Source organism: Micropterus dolomieu, linkage group LG19, assembly GCF_021292245.1.
Source record: "Micropterus dolomieu isolate WLL.071019.BEF.003 ecotype Adirondacks linkage group LG19, ASM2129224v1, whole genome shotgun sequence".
In the NCBI taxonomy this organism is placed as follows: domain Eukaryota; kingdom Metazoa; phylum Chordata; class Actinopteri; order Centrarchiformes; family Centrarchidae; genus Micropterus; species Micropterus dolomieu.
Window position 1 is genome coordinate 17193290 of NC_060168.1, and position 18315 is coordinate 17211604.

General features: G+C 40.8%; 1 protein-coding gene across 5 annotated transcripts in view; it reads right to left on the reverse strand.

The window, feature by feature from the left end:
- Positions 1-7991: 7991 nt before the first annotated feature.
- LOC123958099 (rootletin-like) overlaps positions 7992-18315 on the reverse strand; it is a 24150-nt gene continuing 13826 nt past the window's right edge. The window contains exons 5-19 of one of the 5 annotated variants that reach the window (XM_046031316.1): positions 16763-17269; positions 15119-16657; positions 14687-14836; positions 14288-14404; positions 13767-13889; positions 13591-13647; positions 12895-13443; positions 11672-11911; positions 10742-11471; positions 9998-10128; positions 9845-9898; positions 9607-9753; positions 9445-9510; positions 9080-9169; positions 7992-8912 (exon numbers count right to left, since the gene is read on the reverse strand). In XM_046031316.1, the coding sequence (XP_045887272.1) occupies positions 9637-9753; positions 9845-9898; positions 9998-10128; positions 10742-11471; positions 11672-11911; positions 12895-13443; positions 13591-13647; positions 13767-13889; positions 14288-14404; positions 14687-14836; positions 15119-16657; positions 16763-17269 (4314 nt within the window). In that variant the 3' untranslated portion in view covers positions 7992-8912; positions 9080-9169; positions 9445-9510; positions 9607-9636. Of the gene's footprint in view, positions 9170-9444; positions 9511-9594; positions 9754-9844; positions 9899-9997; positions 10129-10741; positions 11472-11671; positions 11912-12894; positions 13444-13590; positions 13648-13766; positions 13890-14287; positions 14405-14686; positions 14837-15118; positions 16658-16762; positions 17270-18315 lie in introns of all 5 variants that reach the window. The other 4 variants (XM_046031314.1, XM_046031315.1, XM_046031317.1 and 1 more) reach the window with 4 other exon arrangements.

Sequence of the window (18315 nt, forward strand, 5' to 3'; positions counted from 1 at the left end):
TTTGCCAGAGCTGAAGGGAAGAGCAACCGTAGCGACAGCAGCAACTGGTACAGCCTGCACGTCAGAAGCACATGTGTGTAATTACTCTTACTGTCGTAAGGGAAAGGGGGGGAACAAAAGTTCCGCACTGCAGGTTTATGTAAAAGTGTAATTTCAGTAAAAAAAGAGCTCAATGTTACATGTTGACCATTTGCTATTGAATTACAACAGGAGATAATGTATTAGGTGTTCATTGATTTGAACACAGAGGGCACAGGGCAGCTTCTCTTCATGCCCAATTAAAACACCAACTTCCCAAAGAGAATAGTGATGGAAGTAAACATAATCCATAGAACTACAAAATTGTAATGGCCCTTTAAGGATCAGGAGCGGGGGGGATGTATGTGCGTGTCTGGGTGTGACAGACCCAGAACTCTTGCTCCTGCAGCTCATTTTCTTATTCTCTGTGTGGGTGATTAAATAAGCATGCATTAGTGCCATGTGTGTTAATGTGTATGTTCTTTCTTTGAGTGTGATAGAGAGAGATCCCATTTTCACATTTACTGCTGCTTCCTTTTTTAAATGTATATCAGGAGTAATTTGTTACACAACCAAACCCTAGGAGTAGCTCTTTCATGACGTTGTGTGTATGTGAGACCTTGAGGGAAGTTCAACTCACTGTGGTTGAATGCTTGAGCCGTGTGTGTGTGTGTGTGTGTGTGTGTGTGTGTGTGTGCGCGCGCATCTAAGTATGTCTTTTTTTTCCTATTGTATGTGTGTGACTGACTTCTTTGATGTTTCCCATCCCTCCAGACAAAATGTCAATTGGCTCAAAAAGCATTATACTCTAAGTGCGTGTGTGCGTGCGCGTGTGTGTGTGTGTGTGTGTGTGTGTGTGTGTGTGCCTGCAGGCTCCTGCTGTGCTGCAGACAGTCTCTGAAGCATGGATTTGTGCACATTTCCCTGCTTTAACAATAAAAGCACCTGAATAAGTGTAATGTTGTGTGTGCACACAAAATCACAGGACCCTTACATATAGGCACCAAGCCATGGATGCAAACGCACACAACAGCTAATTATTCACAATAGTAAAATCCTCCCCTTCCTCTCAGTATCATGTGTGTACGGCTCCTCACCGACATGTTTTTATTACTCACATTCATCACAATCGCATGCACACACACACTCTGCTCTATATCAACGTTATCTCTCCTCTCTATTAGCTGCTTACTCCCTTCATCTCTGTCTCCTTCACTCCTCCCCGTGGAGAACATACTGAGCAGAACGAGGTCAACTGCAGACAGGAGTCAAAACGGAGGAGGTTGGACTTTCCCTTCTGCTTTTGTGATGCTACTGGTAATTTGTGGCCTTGGCTGCTACAGTTTAACACTAGACATCAACACTTACAAGACAATTTTCAGTGATTGCAACTTGTATGAATTAATATGCAGGAACTTACACACACAAACACAAATCTGCATATGCACAAATACAATAAAGAGGTGTGTGTGCACTGACATACCTTTAATGAGAGTCCCAGTGACCAATTTGTGCAGGGACAAGGCAAACTTTACAAGTCCCTGTTTGCAGCGCTTGGCACACCCCGTCATCCTGACTGTGACCTGGGACACAGCTGGGTGAGCAGGGCCAGAGCAGAACAGGGGTTTCCAGGTCCAAATCTGCAGCAGGAGCTGTAGCAGCACTCTCAGATCCAAGTAGCATTCAATGCAACTTCTTCTGGTGGAGTTTATGAATCCAACAGAGAAAAAGAAGCAGAGGAGATTGCGCTGTTCTTACTGTGTCGCCCTTTGTCCTGCTGAGCTGGAAAAACAGTGAAAAAAAGAAACGGTGATCTTCCCGTGCTTTTCCCTCCCCCACTCCTCCTCCTCCATCCCACCTCTGAATGTGTCCAAATTAGTGACAGCTTGAGAGCGAGGTGTGCACATAGAGAGAGAGAGAGTAAGAGAGAGAGACAGAGATGAAGTGTGTTAAAGAAATACACTCTCAGTGTCCAGGTAAGACAATTACATCTAGTTAGATGTGATCTTACAATGCTCTTTCCTAAGAAACTTCCTTCAATCTGCAGTCAGCCTCTGGGACTGCAGTAATGAAGCAATCTTGTGAGCTCTTCTTGGTTTTCTCTCTCTACTTCTTCTTTTTGTCCGTCCTGCTTATCATTTACCCCCCTCCCCTCCCCTCCCTTTAAGTGGGGAAGCAGTAATCCACTTTCAGCACCAGTGACAAGGGACAGCTCCCCATAACGCAGAGCAAACATACTGAGCTCGTTCTTTTTTCTCTCATTTTTCTCTCTAGGCAAACACACACACGCACGTACACACACACTCCTCCATTTACCCCTCCCACAGCCCTAATAACACATTAATACACTTCATCCAATGGTAAAATGAGCTGCGTGTTTATTTATGACATGTTGGCAAACATCAAATTCAACAATTCTTTCCCTTTAAAATGGGATCACCATTGTTAAAAGCATGATATACTTGATATACTTTATATAGATACCTTGAAACAGAGACTACATGTCCTTACTGATAGTCCACATTATGATCAGTAAGTGTGATGATGTTTTGCAGCTTCTGTATTCTTCTGTTTGTCATTTGTGACATCTTTTTCAGGGGGAAAAAATCAAAAGTGAAGTTACATTTGACACATAATTAACAAATATTATAACAGCAATAAAGCACTTCAAAATGACCTAAAAAGGGGAAAACTGGCAAAGAAAAAGCAACAAGAAAAGCAGAAAAGGGCATTAATATAAACGACTTGGGTGAAAAATGGTGACAATTAAAAGAGAGAATGACACATAATTAACAAATATGACCTGATTGCTACATGAATAAAATGAAACAAGAAATTTCATTTTATATTAAATTAATATTAAAAGAATAACCAGAAACAGTAAGGTAATTAAATATGGGATTGCATAGAAATAGTAATAGCACAATGTGTAAATACTAAACAAGTAAAAGTTCTCAATTCAAATGTGAAAGTATTATTATAGATATAAAATATTGTATTAAAGTATACTTAAAGTATCAAAAACAGAAGTACCTAACAGGCAGAATGGGAGTGTTTCTTTTCAGTATATACTATATATACTATATATATATACTATTGGAATCTCCTATTCAATCATATTGGTGAATACAGTGAACATGTTTTATTTATAATAATGTTTATTATAATTTATTTATATATCATTTAGAGACATGCTGAGGAAACCAGTTGAAAGTGCTTATGTTTGTAGACAATCTAAAAAACATTCTATGAAATGTTTAAAACTGACTTCTTAATATCATCAGTGATTTAGAGGCATCCAGACTTTCAATGAAAAAGGCACAAAAACAAGCTAATGATAAAATCACTATATATGTAAATAGACTGTATTATAGTTTTTCTTTTGTGTGTGCAAATACTGAAACAATATTGTGTTCTACTGTTCTATAATAATATTTTGTGTTATTATGATTAAGGATTTGTACATTTTTATAGAGGCTATATATTTCATGTATTTTGGATCCTGGCAGCGTCATACTACAAAATACAGCGTCATTTTGTCTGTTTAATAGACTTACAGCTGAGTTTGTGCTGAAAAAAAAGATACCATGCATATGAGGTGACGGATAGTTTAAAAAGTGACAACAATGGATCTTGTTTTATATCTTGTAATATGTTTTGTATGTAAAATCTTAATCTGTAAAGTAACTGTGTAGCAGAGTAAAAAGTATAAGTTGCACAAAATGGAAATCCTCAAGTAGCCAGCTCAAAATTAGTACTTTGTGTACTTGGTTACTCTCTGCCACTGAAGGTACTACAACAGTACATTAATGTTAAAATATGTTTAGGTTATCGCAATATCCTCTGCTTTATAATCTTTCTTTATAATCTTATAATTTTAAATCCCAATCTCAACTCATCAGTATTACTTCAAGGCAGCATCTCAAAGAGCGGGCTTACCAATCAAACGATCGAGTTGTATTGAACCAGTCTTGTAATGGATCAAATGCATTTGACCTTTCCCAGGCCCCTGATCCATCTTGACCAGCCATTGCACAGCACTCATCATCATCATCATTTGAAATTAGCACATAACTCGAGTCCAAAAGAGAGACAAAAAGAAAGAGCACAGGAGAGATAAGTAAGGAGAAAGAGGATGCAGGGACATAATCTTATAATGTCCTTCTGGGCTATATTTAGTCTTGAATCACATATGGTTCCTGGACTGAGGGCTAGAACACAAAATACATTTTAAAAAAACAGCAATAACTGTAATGTAAAGAGGAGGAGAAATGAAGGAATAGATGTAAACAGACACTATGGGGGGAAGACAGAAAGAGAGGCAAGCAATGAAACAATAAAAATGCAAATGAAAGGCATAAAAAACACAAGGAATAGAGAGAATTGATGGAGGAGAAGGGGAATGAGCTGTGGAGTCTGCCAAGAGCAGGTGGGGTGTAAAACCCAAAGCCCCATACGGTCTCAGGGTTATTTGCTATAAAACAGAAAGGCTCGCCAGGGACCGGGATCAATACTTTTCCACAGACTCTGAATGTTCTGGTTCACACTTCATGAAAGCAGAGGAAGGTGGGATGAAGGAAAATGCATGAGAAGTATAAAAACAAGAAAGAAAGAGGAGAGGCGGTTCAGCGGAGAAAAAGAAGGGGGAGGATTGTTTGCTGAGGCGCCACCACTGTTTTGGCTATTAAGCATGAAGGAGATTACTGTGTGGGGGAATTTGCATAAACACGCTTCTCTATTACTGCACCCATTGTTCATGATTAATGAGATTAGGGTTGCCTTTGCTGCACAGATTCGAGGATGTAATAGCAGCTAATTGCTTGTCTCTTCCCAAATTAGAAGTTGTGTTGTTTGATGTTTGTTTCAACATGGATTTGCTTAAAGTGATGACGCTCTCATTTCTGTGCTGGCAGGATAGAGCGTACCTGATAGGCACTGTGGATGATGAAGACATGGAGAAAATTGAAAGGGAACTAGAGAAGAGATATAGAGTTTCATAGCGCACAACAGCAATAAAGCACTTCAAAATGACCTAAAAAGGGGAAAACTGGCAAAGAAAAAGCAACAAGAAAAGCAGAAAAGGGCATTAATATAAACGACTTGGGGGGAAAATGGTGACAATTAAAGGAGAGAATGAAGATTGTATGAAAGAGTTGAAATACAGAGATTAAGCTGTGTGAAGAAACAGTACAAATAAGGAAGAAAAATAACTGAGATTGGCTTGAAGTTTGAAGGTGAAAGTAATAAAAAAGACAAAAGAAGAGGAGATGGAAGAAGTGAAGAGAAAAGAGAGGACACAAGGGGGTGAGAGAAAAAGAGAGGGGGAGGCGATGGGCAGAAAAATGAGACAAAAACAGAGGAGATTGCTTTGCTGTAGCTGTAGATCTGTCAGAATTGAATCACAGGCGGCCAGCTGGAAGCTCTGATAGTGCTTTGCCTATAAATATAACAGGGACTGAGATGGACTGATACAGCCACAACGACAGACACAGTAGATGGTGGGAATAAAAGGGGCATTACACCACTGTGGAGAGAAAGACAAGATCCAAAACGCCAAACATGTGAACATATAATAAGCATAACCGCTCAGCAGCTGGTTATTTTCATGTGATGACATTCTTAGCATAATATGACAATATCCCTGCGAGCTCTAACACTTAGCAGACACATGCCTGCAGTGACACGCACACACTCAGCAGGGATAGTAACACAACCACAACTCTGCTGTATGACAGACTCAACACAACAACCTTCCAGTATCAAGACCCATCTGCCCAGACGCAGCAGCGGGAGGACACTACTTTTAGAGCTCATCTCCGGGTGTGAGCAGCAAGAGTAGCCCTGGAGGTCTGGAAGTCGACTCCAGACCAACCACCACACTTGAGCCCCAGGACGCTCCAAGTGGCAGTTGCAGTGATGGAGTGACAACATCCCTTCTGGGTGAAATTAAAACCTCAACATGCCATCCCTCCCCTCCTCTTTCTCATCTGCCGCTCCTTTTCCAGCAACACCCCCCCCCCCCCCCCCCCCCCCCCCCCCCCCCCCCCCCCCCACACACACACACACACACACACACACACACACACACACACACACACACACACACACACACACACTCCTGCAAAAAGGAGATATCCCCTGCAGTGCTGACACACTCTGAGCCACATATGCAGAGCACACACAAAACACAGAGAAAGCTCCAGAAGTGTCTTTAAACGTCACCACAGAATATTTTTGCAGGAAGCTTGAGCCCAGCTGTTGTTGTTATTGGCACCCCTGTGACAAGTCATGCTTACAAACCTCCTTTAATCTACATCTCCTGTTTCTCTCCTCCGTCACCTTAGAACTCGCATGTTGGCCTACATATGGAGAGTCAGAGCTGAGCTTGGCATCATTAACACCCAGCACGGAAAATTAATTAACACCGATGTCATTAACTTGTGTAAACAAGACATTAAACCTACACTACTGTGCTGAGGCGTGTGCACCGCATATGTTGGAGTGTGTGTTAATAATGAAGGTGAGTCTCCCAGGAGAGTGTAATGAGAGTCCTGCGGGTCCAGCTAAGCTTCTTTAAGCTGATTCAAGGACCTGCTGCGTCAAGAAACTGAACTGCAGTTTATATTGAAGCTTTTTTAGTTGGTGCAGTGCAGGACTACAGTTGTTGAGTGTATTGTTCATGCATGAATGCAAGTATTCAAATACTTTAAAAGTAGCAATAGCACAATATAAAAAGAGTTTAATTACAAGTCTTGCAAGCAAAATGTACGGCCCCTGTGTGTATTATATATTATAGCATTATTATTACTGATGCTTTAATATGTCAGTAGCATTTTAGTGTTATAGTTGGTCAAGGTGGAGCTTATTTCAACTAGCTGATATACTGTAGGGTAGATTAATCTAGAACAGTGCGTCATATTTTGTATAGAAAATCTTGTTCTGTAAAGTAAAGCTGTCAAATAAATACAGTGGAGTAAAAGTACAATTTCCCCACTGAATTGTGATAAAGTAAAAGTAAAAAGTAACACAAAATGTAAATACTCAAGAAAATTACAAACAAGTATCTGAAATTTGTACTTAAGTACAGTACTTGAGTAACTATAGCCTACTTCCACCGCTGCAAAAATGACAGTGTAAGATGCATAACAGCTAACTTTTCTGTTATTACTACTACACTACTTACTACAACAACTATCTGTGGTATGAGAATCTAGAATGTGTCTGTGTACTAAGTAACAGAGACAGGAAAAGAGGAAGAGGAGCAGAGGTTAAAAAAAGTATTTTTGCTCACAGTTTGGGGTACTTCCTGCTAAACTCACTTCTACACCTATACCACACAAACTCTATTTCTCTTCTTCCTCCACCTAGTACTCTTTCTGCTGAGCACGAGAGATGACGTTCTCAGAGGAGCTTCCAAAGCAGCTGAGAACTGAGAATGTGATTATTAAGGTCTTTTTTTAAACTACTTGACCACTCCTTGGTATGCACGTCAGCATCATCCACTCCACTAAATCTCTGCTGAAAGCATCTCTCTCTACCACACACACAGTACTGCCCACATTCATCCATGAATGGCTGCCATCTAGTGTTCATGAATGGGAAGTGTTTAGGTAAGGTTAAAGAAAATGAAGCTAAGTTTCATAATTCATTATTAGAGAACCCCATTTTTGCTGTCCTATGAAAACCATGTATCTCCAAAACATTTACCTTTTATGAGCTAAGAATTAAATTACTTTTATGACAATGCATTTTTCAGATAATCAAATAGGGTTTAAAAGTTTTTTTAGCCCATACAGACACGCTTCAATTTATCAGAAATATTTAAAATCAATCATTTGGAGATACATGGTTTTGGACAGCAATGTATTATCCATGTGGCCAAATTTCAACCCTGATTTGATTTTAACAAGAATTTGTAAACCAAAATGTTTTAATATCTTACATATGTTTACATACACACACAGACACTGGAGTGACAGTTAATATTATATAAACATTTATTCTCTGTACAGTCGTAAGGAATCAATTGGGAATCAATATTTTCAATTAATGATAGAAAAATACGTTTGCTGCACCATGACCACTCCACACCCATACATACATTAAGTAGCAAAAGAACATCATACAGTGTGTTGTGAAATTGTATAAAATAAAAAAACAATGTGAGCGTGCAAACATAACATCTATTAGGCATGAAAAACAAAGTGCCACTCATACAAAAAGACAGTAGGTGGTAAATTGGCATATTTTTATAATATTCTCTACAAAAAATATCAGTGATAATCTCTTTTTTAAATTTTATCTTCTAGATATCATATGTGTGCAAATTCCAGAAATCTCCTGGCTTCTTTGTTTGAAGTAAACCCCGTAGACCTATGAGGACAAGGAAACTGATAAGTCTTTGGAGTCTTTTCTCGTATTTGGCTTTGTGTGTAAAAATCAAGTAAGATGAGCTTCGGGTACAAGGTTGGGTCGGCACATTATACAGTGAGTGTTGCTTTGAAAAGGCTTTTCATACAGTGAATGTCCCTTTAACCAACGGTTCGTGTCACAGAGTCCAGAGAGGCTGATGAAGCAATATGCCACATGATCTCTCAATGTTTAACACAGTGTTAAAATGTGCAGCAAGATGCAGACGTCCCTCCAACATTTTCTGTCTTGGTTGAACAATGTTAGTGAATGTTGGCATCACAGGCAGCTTATGACAATGTGATTGATCTTGGCTTCATATAGTTTGTAGTGTAGTGTTTGTAGTGTTTTTATCAGTTTGTCAGGATCTGTTTGATTGGCAGCTGCTCCGGCCTTTTTACCTGGCAAACACAACATCCTATCCATTCCAGGATGGTGAATCCAGTAGGAGGGACTCTGACACAGGAAGTTCTTCCAACAAGGATCTGCTCTGACATGCAAATGAATTCTCAGCACAGAGGCAGGAATCTTACACTGTATTTTGTTTGACATCTTAAGTTAATCATTTTGAGGTTTAGCGGCCGGCCATAGGTCACTGCATGTTCATAGGCTGGTAAAGACAACGTGAGACGATTTTTTGTGATTGGTTGACCTGAGCCTGAGGCAGTGTGACGGCGTCTCCCTCGCTGTTTGCTGAGGTGGAGGTTAGGACGGCCCCTCAGAGGACTGCAGCTATAGTTGGCTGAAGGACAGACACGCACACACACACACAGGACACACAGGACGAAGGGAAAAATTTGTGAAAATTGTCACACAAGCGTTAGTATCTTTAAGCACTTTTTAAAATATCAATTACATTAGATTCGATTTCACTTTAATTTTAAATTTATCTGGAAGTTGTTTTACTGCTGTTTCACATACATAAAGCAAAACATGCATGACAAAATGAAAACATTCGACCATACTTTGTGTAGACTGATATACAAACACAAGGACACAGCGATGCACACAACTGACCATTCAAACCTCGGCCACTGGCAGTTAAGGTTTTCACCGAGGAGTTTCTGTAATCCTACAAAGACACTGACAAGATAGTAAAACACTTATAAATCAGATGCAGTAAAATCTAGGATAGAGGGGTGTCTTATTCAATATTACTATACTTACTCGTGGACTCACCATTATGTTTGTTGTATTCAGGACACTGAGTCAGTGGTGGTCAGTCCCATACATGGTGTGGACACTGTTTGAACCGAGACCATTAGAGCCAAGCGTTTGGACACTGATGTGGACTGGGACGCTCAGGTCAACATTCTCCAGAATACACTGTGGAAAGTGAATGCAGTGGATGGCTGTTATTAAGTTTAACAGGAGGCAACAATGCACAGCTGTTAAGCGTCAGGAGAGAGACTGATACCTTGGTGCACGCTGAGCTCATGACAGACTTGTGAAAATCCCCATCTACAAACACCTGAGAGGTGACACGAAATAATACAAGAAGCTTTTAGACCAATGCAACTTCCAAAGTCCATGTGTCTGTCTGCCTGCTGCTGTAGTTTGTTCTGCCTACCCTGTATCCGTACACAAATGTGCCGTTACTGCAGCCCAGCTCATCGAGTGGTGGCCTCTCCCAGCCAATCATGAGGCTGCTCTGCCCAACTGTTTTGATGACCTCAACAGAGCGAACCTCAGCTGGAGCTTCTGCAGGTGATCGGGCAAAGAATGATCAAGCACAGCACCCTATCTTGCTTGTACAATGCGATGCTTGTGATGCTGTTAACACAGGGTACAGTACAGCCTAAATGTGCACTAATATATTTCTTTGTTAAATAGCAGATTGCTTTTATGGTTCAACTTTAACTTTAAAATTCTACCACAACAAATGAGCATAGCAGGATGCTCCTGTATACTGAACTTACTAAAGAATTCAAACGATTTAGTAAAGGTTTATAGGCATGTGCTGTACCGCAATGTGTTAATGTATGTGAGCAATAAACAGGGCAATGTCAAACTGCCAGAATTTGTGCTGGAATATTATACAACATTATTTTTTTATTCATTACAAAAACAGAGAATGGCCCATATCTAAGCTGGGCATAATCACATTGCAGCAGTGTACAACTAAAAAGTAATAATCTACAATCATTAACTGCAATATTATGTACCGAAGCTACAACATGTTCTTGTGTTTTAGCAAATGCTGTTTTACTGTCAAATCAATAAAGGCATTTCAACTTTGCATAAAATATGAATTTCTTCTATCGGGGCTTTGAGCAATGGTGTGTTTTGCCTTTGTGTGAGTAATCTCAATTACCTGGTCTTGCTGACTTTGTTTTTTCAAGAGCAGTTACAGACTTTCTGGCAGACTTGTTGGATCTCTCAGGAGAGCGATGGGCAGAATGAGCACAGGATGCAGCAGATACAAGCCTATCATATGTAGGGGAAGCACCATCCGTTTTAGAAGGCCTGTTAAAATGACTAGCCTTGGGGGCAGTTGATATGCTACAGGCAGTTGTGTCTGAGGCAGTGGTTTTTGGATTGGTGTCAGAACTTATGAAGACATCAGAGTCGAAGGTTAAAGGAGTAGAAGCTGTATGTTTTGCATCAGACAGGTCAGGAATAGCAGTGATTTTCATGGTCTGTTTTGGGGATATTGCTCCATTAGTGGCACTGCTTGAGGTGGATTTGCTAGGTGCCATAGTGGCAAATGGAAAGTTATAAGAGCTAGAAAGAGCAGACGTTGTGGTTTTAGATCTGTCTGCTTTAAAGTCAGTAAACATGTTGGTACCGAATGTAACACTAGCAGATCTTGAGGAGACTGTATCAAATAGTGTTGTTGACTTATTAGTGGCAACAGGTGTGGCTGTCACGGCTGGAGTGTGCTTAGCTGGGCTCGAAGGAGTGGTGACTAGGAGAGAGTTGGTATGTGATATACTGAAAGTGAGGCTCTGCGTCTTTGTCTGAGAGGCTGGTCTCAGGTCTGTATGAGCTGGAAACGGGAGACATTCCCTGGGCTGAGATCCTCTTCCTCTGCTCACTGGAGCCTGAGAAAAACACATTTGTTTAACACATGCTAACATCATATTTGGCTACATCTTCTTCATGTAGTCTTGTGTGCACACGTGAGTTTGAATAACCACTTGAAAAATAATTTAAAAAATAATACGCTAAGAGTAATGTTACTCACACTTCAACACTAAACTGCATCTATGTAATGCTGCATGTTCAGAAAGCTTCAGTATACCTGATAGCTGCTCATTAAAGTCTTCTGCAGTTGCTCGTGTAGGTTGATGATCTTCTCAGGGCTACTCAGCCTCCTGCCCCGGCTCACACGTGTGTTGGAGGAGGGAGGAGTGGGACTCCGTGAGGATCCAGTCGAACTGGCCAGATCTAGGGAAGACTTCCCTTTCATGTCTGGATGATGAAATCCAAGATTCTCGGGTCCACTGGTTACTTGAACTGATCCACTGGCAGCGGGAGAAAGCTGTGGTAGGATTGAGAATAACATGAAATATTAATGTCAAGTTAACATTGAAAACTTGTTATGGTTACAAGACACAAATGAGAGTATGGCTGACACAATTGGCAGCTTCTTTCTCACACTGGTATATTACTTAAAGGACAGATTCACAATGGTAATGATTACAGCAAGCAAAACCTGTTTCTATATTCACCTGACTACAGTTTTAAAGGAAAATGTCATTATTTTTAAGCCTTGGCCGTATTTTCACATATGTTGGGGTCAAAATGACTAGTAGGTACAAACAGGTTTTTGAATCCATGCAGTATATGGCTTTCGCGTGAACCGGATGCAGTGCAGTGACCCTATGAACAAAAACAAATCTTCTCTCCAACTCACGTTTCCACTGTCGTCTTCCTACAACAACTCACCTCTCACGAGATTTCAGAGCATGAATTGTCCTCAAGCAAGACTGTCAATCTGTTTCCGGTTAAAAACAAAGGGTGTTGCTCGGAGACACTTGCAGGCATCCTTTCCATGATGCTGTCAGACACCTGCCAACTGAAGCCATCTACTGCGTGCATTCCAAAACTTGTACTTACAAGTCATTTTGACACCAAAATATGTGAAAATAGGCCCAGATTTAAAAAGATAGAAATTACCCATTTAGTCAGGAAGAATTCTTTTATGCTAGTGCTCTAATTAGGAGCGCATTTCCCATAAAGTCAGTTGTAAATAAAATCTTGGAAGAGATTGTCTTTTGGAGACCATAAATGAATTTGTTTGTTCTGTAAAGCAATGTAGCATATTTTTTATTAATTCAGGTATAGTAGCACAAAAAGGAAATACATTATGGAAGCCATGAACTGCTGTCGTTCATGTTCATTCATCAGAATTATTTCAGAAATTGAATGTAGTAATGGCTTATTTTTGCTGTTAAAATGCTACATCTACAAACATATGAACCAAAGAAATATTTGAATATAAATATGTTTGTATCATCTCACCTGTGCCGTAGTGATGATCAAGCTCGCTTTCGGTGAAGGAACAACAGGTGATGGTGTCGCTTGGACGCTGGCATGCTCTTGCACTGGTGAGTTGGCATTTTCCTTTAGTGTTACTGTTGATGCAAGTGTGACTTCACTACTGCAATCTTGATGTTTTGTCATTGATTCAGTGGTGACTGAAGATCTGTGTTTTTCACTTTTTAATTCTCTACATTTTACTCTGGATTCAGTTGTGAGTCCATTTTGGTAATGCTGATTTACAAGTGTGGGTATGGTGGAGCAGGTCTGATCAGGTGTGAGCCCGTTGGTGTAGTCTTGAAATTTAAAAAATCCTGGTGTAAACCAAGTACTATAATCCCGGGTCTTTACGTTCACGCTCCGTGGTGTGAATGCTGCAGCGTAGTCCTGCAGAGCCGCGTCACTGAGCAGCTGCTCAACCTGCTGCGTGAGTGTGGAGTCCACACAACCTCGTCTGTGCATGGCCTTCATCATCTGAAACAACAAGCTGTTCCTCTCCTGACACTTCACCACCAGGCAAGACAGCTTGGCCTGTTATTGGACAAAACACCTGTCAGTCAAACTCAACTGTTATTGACACAGGACAAAAGCTGTCAGTACTGTTAAGTGTTGCAGCACACAATAATAATAAAGGAACACTTAATAAAAGAATAAAAAGCTATATGTCTCTTTCCTCACCTTTAAAGGAGCTATTTCCAGATCATTCTGGCTCTTCTTTTTCAGGAGTGCATCATACTACAGTACAAACAAAGTATAGTATTAAACACGTGAAAACGACTGTATATAAGATAAAGATAAAAACTTATCAGCTCATAACATACAACTAAGTGCTTTGACCATCATGGACTGCACACCTTCACTCTGATGTCATTGTAACGTGTCCTGAGTGAAATGAGAACAGTGCCCGGATCCTCCTTGCCGCCCTGACCTCGTTTAAGAGCGATGTACTCTGAGTTTAGCTCCTCTAGAGCCACCGTCTGGGAGGTTTTTACACACCAACCCACACACACACACACACACACACACACACACACACACGGGAACAGATCTGTGATGAGAACTGCCTTGCTGCCTTGAAGCAACTGAAGAACAGTGAACCACTCAAGACCTTCAATTTACTCACAAACAAGAAATAAAGAATGTGAGCATTTTAACCTGGTCTGTCTGTACTGCAGATTCAGATGTGGTATGTGTTTTAACTTCAGATGAAGCATCAACCCATCACACAGATTCAAATATCAAATACTTATATTAGTTAGTGTATTAACAGTTAGAATAGTTAGATCAAAATTATAATAAAGCGCCACATACAGGCACTAAGAACTAATTTATGGTACATAACAAATGAAAAAGAAAGATAGTCTGCCACTCTTACCTTGGCTTTGAGCTGAGCTGTAAGGATGTTATATTGCTCCTCTATTTGTGCCTTCAGTGACAGAGCATCAGTCTTCTCCCTGACCAGTCCTGTCAGTTCGCTCCGTAGCTGCTTCACCTACGGCAAACACAAACACTGGTTAGGTCTAAATAAATGATAGACACAGATAACAGATAAACAATGTCTTTACTTGAGTTTGTCCCTGGAAAAGTAAGTGAAAAGCAATATCAGAGGGAGTCCAAACTACAGGACATATTTAGGGCTTCATAAGGTCTTAGGAAGGCTAATTAGGGCAGGTGCTCTGTCAGAGCAACTCCAAATATGTGATGTTTTAACTCTGTGTACTGTGTGTGTTTTAATGTGTGCATGTCTTTTTGTAAAGTATATCTAGTTCAATACCTGGGTTATGAGGCTGTCGTTTTCCTTTCTGGTTTCCTCCATCTGATTGGCTACATCTGTCAGCCTCATCACCTCGTCAGCTGCGGCCTTTCTCTCTGCTTCCTCCCTCCTAACTTCCGCTTGATGCAATTCACTGTGCAACATATTGGTCTTACATGCCACAAATGTGAACATAAACACATTAAATTAGGGGGAATCTCTAACCACTGCTCCTATTGACACAAGTCAGTAGGAGCTCTGTAGCATGATGAGGATGCTGTGTCGTCTTTCTCTTTCAGATTGAGATTAAAAGCTAAAGCTAGTAAGTGGACCTTGATTTGGGATTGTTTTGTCCAACTACTGCAATTTTGTTTAATCAACAGAGTGTCCAAAGTTAATATATATTATTTTCTATCACAACAAATGTACACAAACAAAGTTGTGTAAACTCACATCTACATGGCTCTTCTCCAGTTCATATCGCGACCTCTTTAGTTCTGCTCCCAAAGCTTCAGTCTCCCTCATCAGATCACTTTGCACCTGTTTTCCATCAAAAACATGTTGCATAAGTAGAGAGGTCCCGCTGTGGTCATCCGTCTGACATCTTTGTGTAGCATATTCGTCTGTCCCAACAGAAGTCTTAGTCTTCTTCGTCGTAACAGCAGTGTTTGGATTCAGCAGATGCTGCTTCTGATCCCTCCCTTCTGTTTGTGTTTGGCTGGGCAGAGCAGCTTGGAGGCTTTCCTCTCTTAGGCCCTGAAGTAATAGCTTTATATGCTTTTCTTCTGTTTTCAAACAACCGATTGAACTTTCAATTCTTTCTTTTTCTTCTTGCAAACTGCTTACTGATTTTTTTAACTCGCCTTGGTCTTCTTGCAAAGTGGAAGATGACTGCTCCTTATCTCTCTGTTCCTTCAGACACTTAAGGGAATTGGTTAATTTGTCTCTCTCCTGTTTCAAATAGAGCACTGCCTGGCTTAACTGGTCACTCTCTGACTGTAAACGTTGTACTGACTGCATGGTTTGATCTCTTTCCGCTTTTCCTCTTGAGAGAAATTCTAACAGTTTCTCTTTTTCTCTTTCGAGAGCAGATAAAGCCTCACTTAGATGCTCTTTCTCCTCTTTCAGGCCACTTGTAGACCTTATAAACTGGTTACTCTCATCTTTCAGCCCATAGACTGTCCTGGTAAGCTGCTCTCTCTCCTGTTTGAGACCAGCCAGAGATTGAGAGATGCTGTCTCTCTCCTCTTTCAATCCCCAAACTGTCCGAGTTAACTGCTGCTTCACTTCTGTCTGTGTTTGGACTGACATTGCCACCTCTCTCTGCTGCTCTCTGAGAGAATTTATGTCACCAGACAGTTCCTCTTGTTCTGTTTTAAGGCTCTGGACTGACTTGGTCAGCAGGTGCACTTGATCAGTCAGCGAACTAACATGCTGACTGCTTTGCATTCCGTTCTGCAAGGGATCATAGCAATTATTATGTTGAGAACCAGGTGCTGAAGCTGTAGTCAAATTGTCTGGTTGTTGACTGGACATCAGCTGTGGTTCTTCCCCGTTTAGCACCCTTTCCACCAAAATGTCCACACATTCTTCAAGGTTGTTCTGTTGAAAACTTCCTGATACTGCAGCTGTATATTCACCTTGCAATTGAGATCCACACGGTTCCTTGTCAAAGTGTGATTCCTCCATATGCTGTTGGCTCTCCTCTAACCTTTGCTGCAGCTCCATGATGGTATTGAGATCATCCTCAGTCTTCTGGTTGAGTTCTGTGATCAAACACCCTTGTTCCTGGTTCTCCTGCTCCAGCCTGACTCTGTCCGCCTCTACGTTGGTGATATGCTGCCGTAGCTGTGTTTCCCCCCTCTTGATTTCCTCTTCTCTGACCTCAATGTGACCCAGAAGCTGCCGGATCCGGTCCGCTAAAGCCCGGTTCTCCTGATTCAGGGCCTTGACAAGATCATCCTCCCCATCACTGGCAGGTAGTGTGCTAATCTGAGTATATAAAGAGGTAGAATTTGATGAGTGACACACTACTTTATTGAAAACTGGTCATTTCAGTGCTATAAAATAATTGGGAATACTGCAGTTGCAACATACCTTTTCTCTTGAAGACCCCTGCTGTGCCTCAGCTTGTTCTTCCTCTGCCTCTTTCCTGAGCTGTAATTTCAGTCGAGTATTTTCTTGAGCCATCATCTGCAGCTGCTCCTGCGTGTGCTGCAGGGTGACTTCCAGGCGGTTACATTGTTGTTGAAGTGCTTCAAGATCCTCCCCCAACCCCAAGCTCCTGTAGGCTTCCTTCAGGGCATCAGATTCCTCACTGGGGCTTTCCTCCAGGTTTAGGATCTCGCTAGAGCACCAGGTCCCCAGTTTAAACTCCTCTAGTGTCTCTGCAGTCAATGAAAGGGACTGGAGGCTGGGGTTGGTTTTGGAGCCAAGGTGGCAAAAGAGGTTCAGAGGATCATTTTTAGGTGGAGTTTCTGTTTTGGCAGAGGAGAAGCGTTCCTCTGTATTAGTCTGTGTGTGCTCTGCTGCAGCCTGGTGGTGAACAGGTAGAACTGGAGATGAGTGAGTCTGGCCTGTTTCCTCATTCGAGGTGTGATGGACCTACACAGAGATCACAGTTGTGTAACATTCATTTATTTAAACATGAAAATGACAAAACATTTAATATTATAACAAAAATAATCCAAATGTATGTATCTGTCAGCTATAGTAAAATACTGATATTCAGATTCACTTTACAAGCATTTACAATAGGGGAGGCGGTTATGTAATACTCTAAATCCTATGAAGAGAGCTTTCACTATTCGGGAGCATTCAGCCTTTTTATGCTGTAATACCTTCTCATGATATTACACGTAGGAATTTACAAGATTAAGCTGATAGTAACAGATTGAATTTTTATTGCTCCTTATGTTATTTTTAACAATATTTGGCCTGTCTACAGTGAGCCACTGGTGAAAATCCATCGCAGAAAAAAACTGACTACATTCAAAATAATCATTTGTCCCAGATCGATCACTTGATCTTAAATGTGTTTGTCTAGAGTTGTAAAATAGGAATACAGGAATTTGTGTGATTGGCACTAATAATCCTCTTGATTCATACAGGACCTCAACAAATGCTCCTTATGTGAGTATTTTATTCTCATGAACCCATAATTCTTGGTGTCCATACTCATAATGGCACTGAATTTGTTCAATCTTATAAAGACCTGGGAATTTGGTTAGACACTGTAGCAGTCTCACATTTAAACCAACAGGCACAGAACCAGAAGATAGAAAAACGGGTTTCTTTTATCGTAACAGAGCATGTTTTCTTCTCTTGAGGACAGAAAAACTGTTGTGCAGTCGACCATCACGTCTGTTCCCGACCTGTGCTTGTGAGATGTCCTATATTCTCAGGTTGCTCATTTCCACCTTAAAGAGGTGGTATTATGCTCATTTTGAGGTTCAAAATCCTATTTAGGGGTCGTACCAGAACAGGTTTACATGATTTAATTAAAAAAAACTAACTTTTTTTTGTCCTACTGCACATTGCTGCAGCTCCTCTTTTCACCCTGTGTGTTGAAGGCTTCGTTTTAGCTATGGAGCAATACATCTTGTCTCTAAATGATCTTTGTTGGGAGTTGCACGTGCGCACTTCCTAGT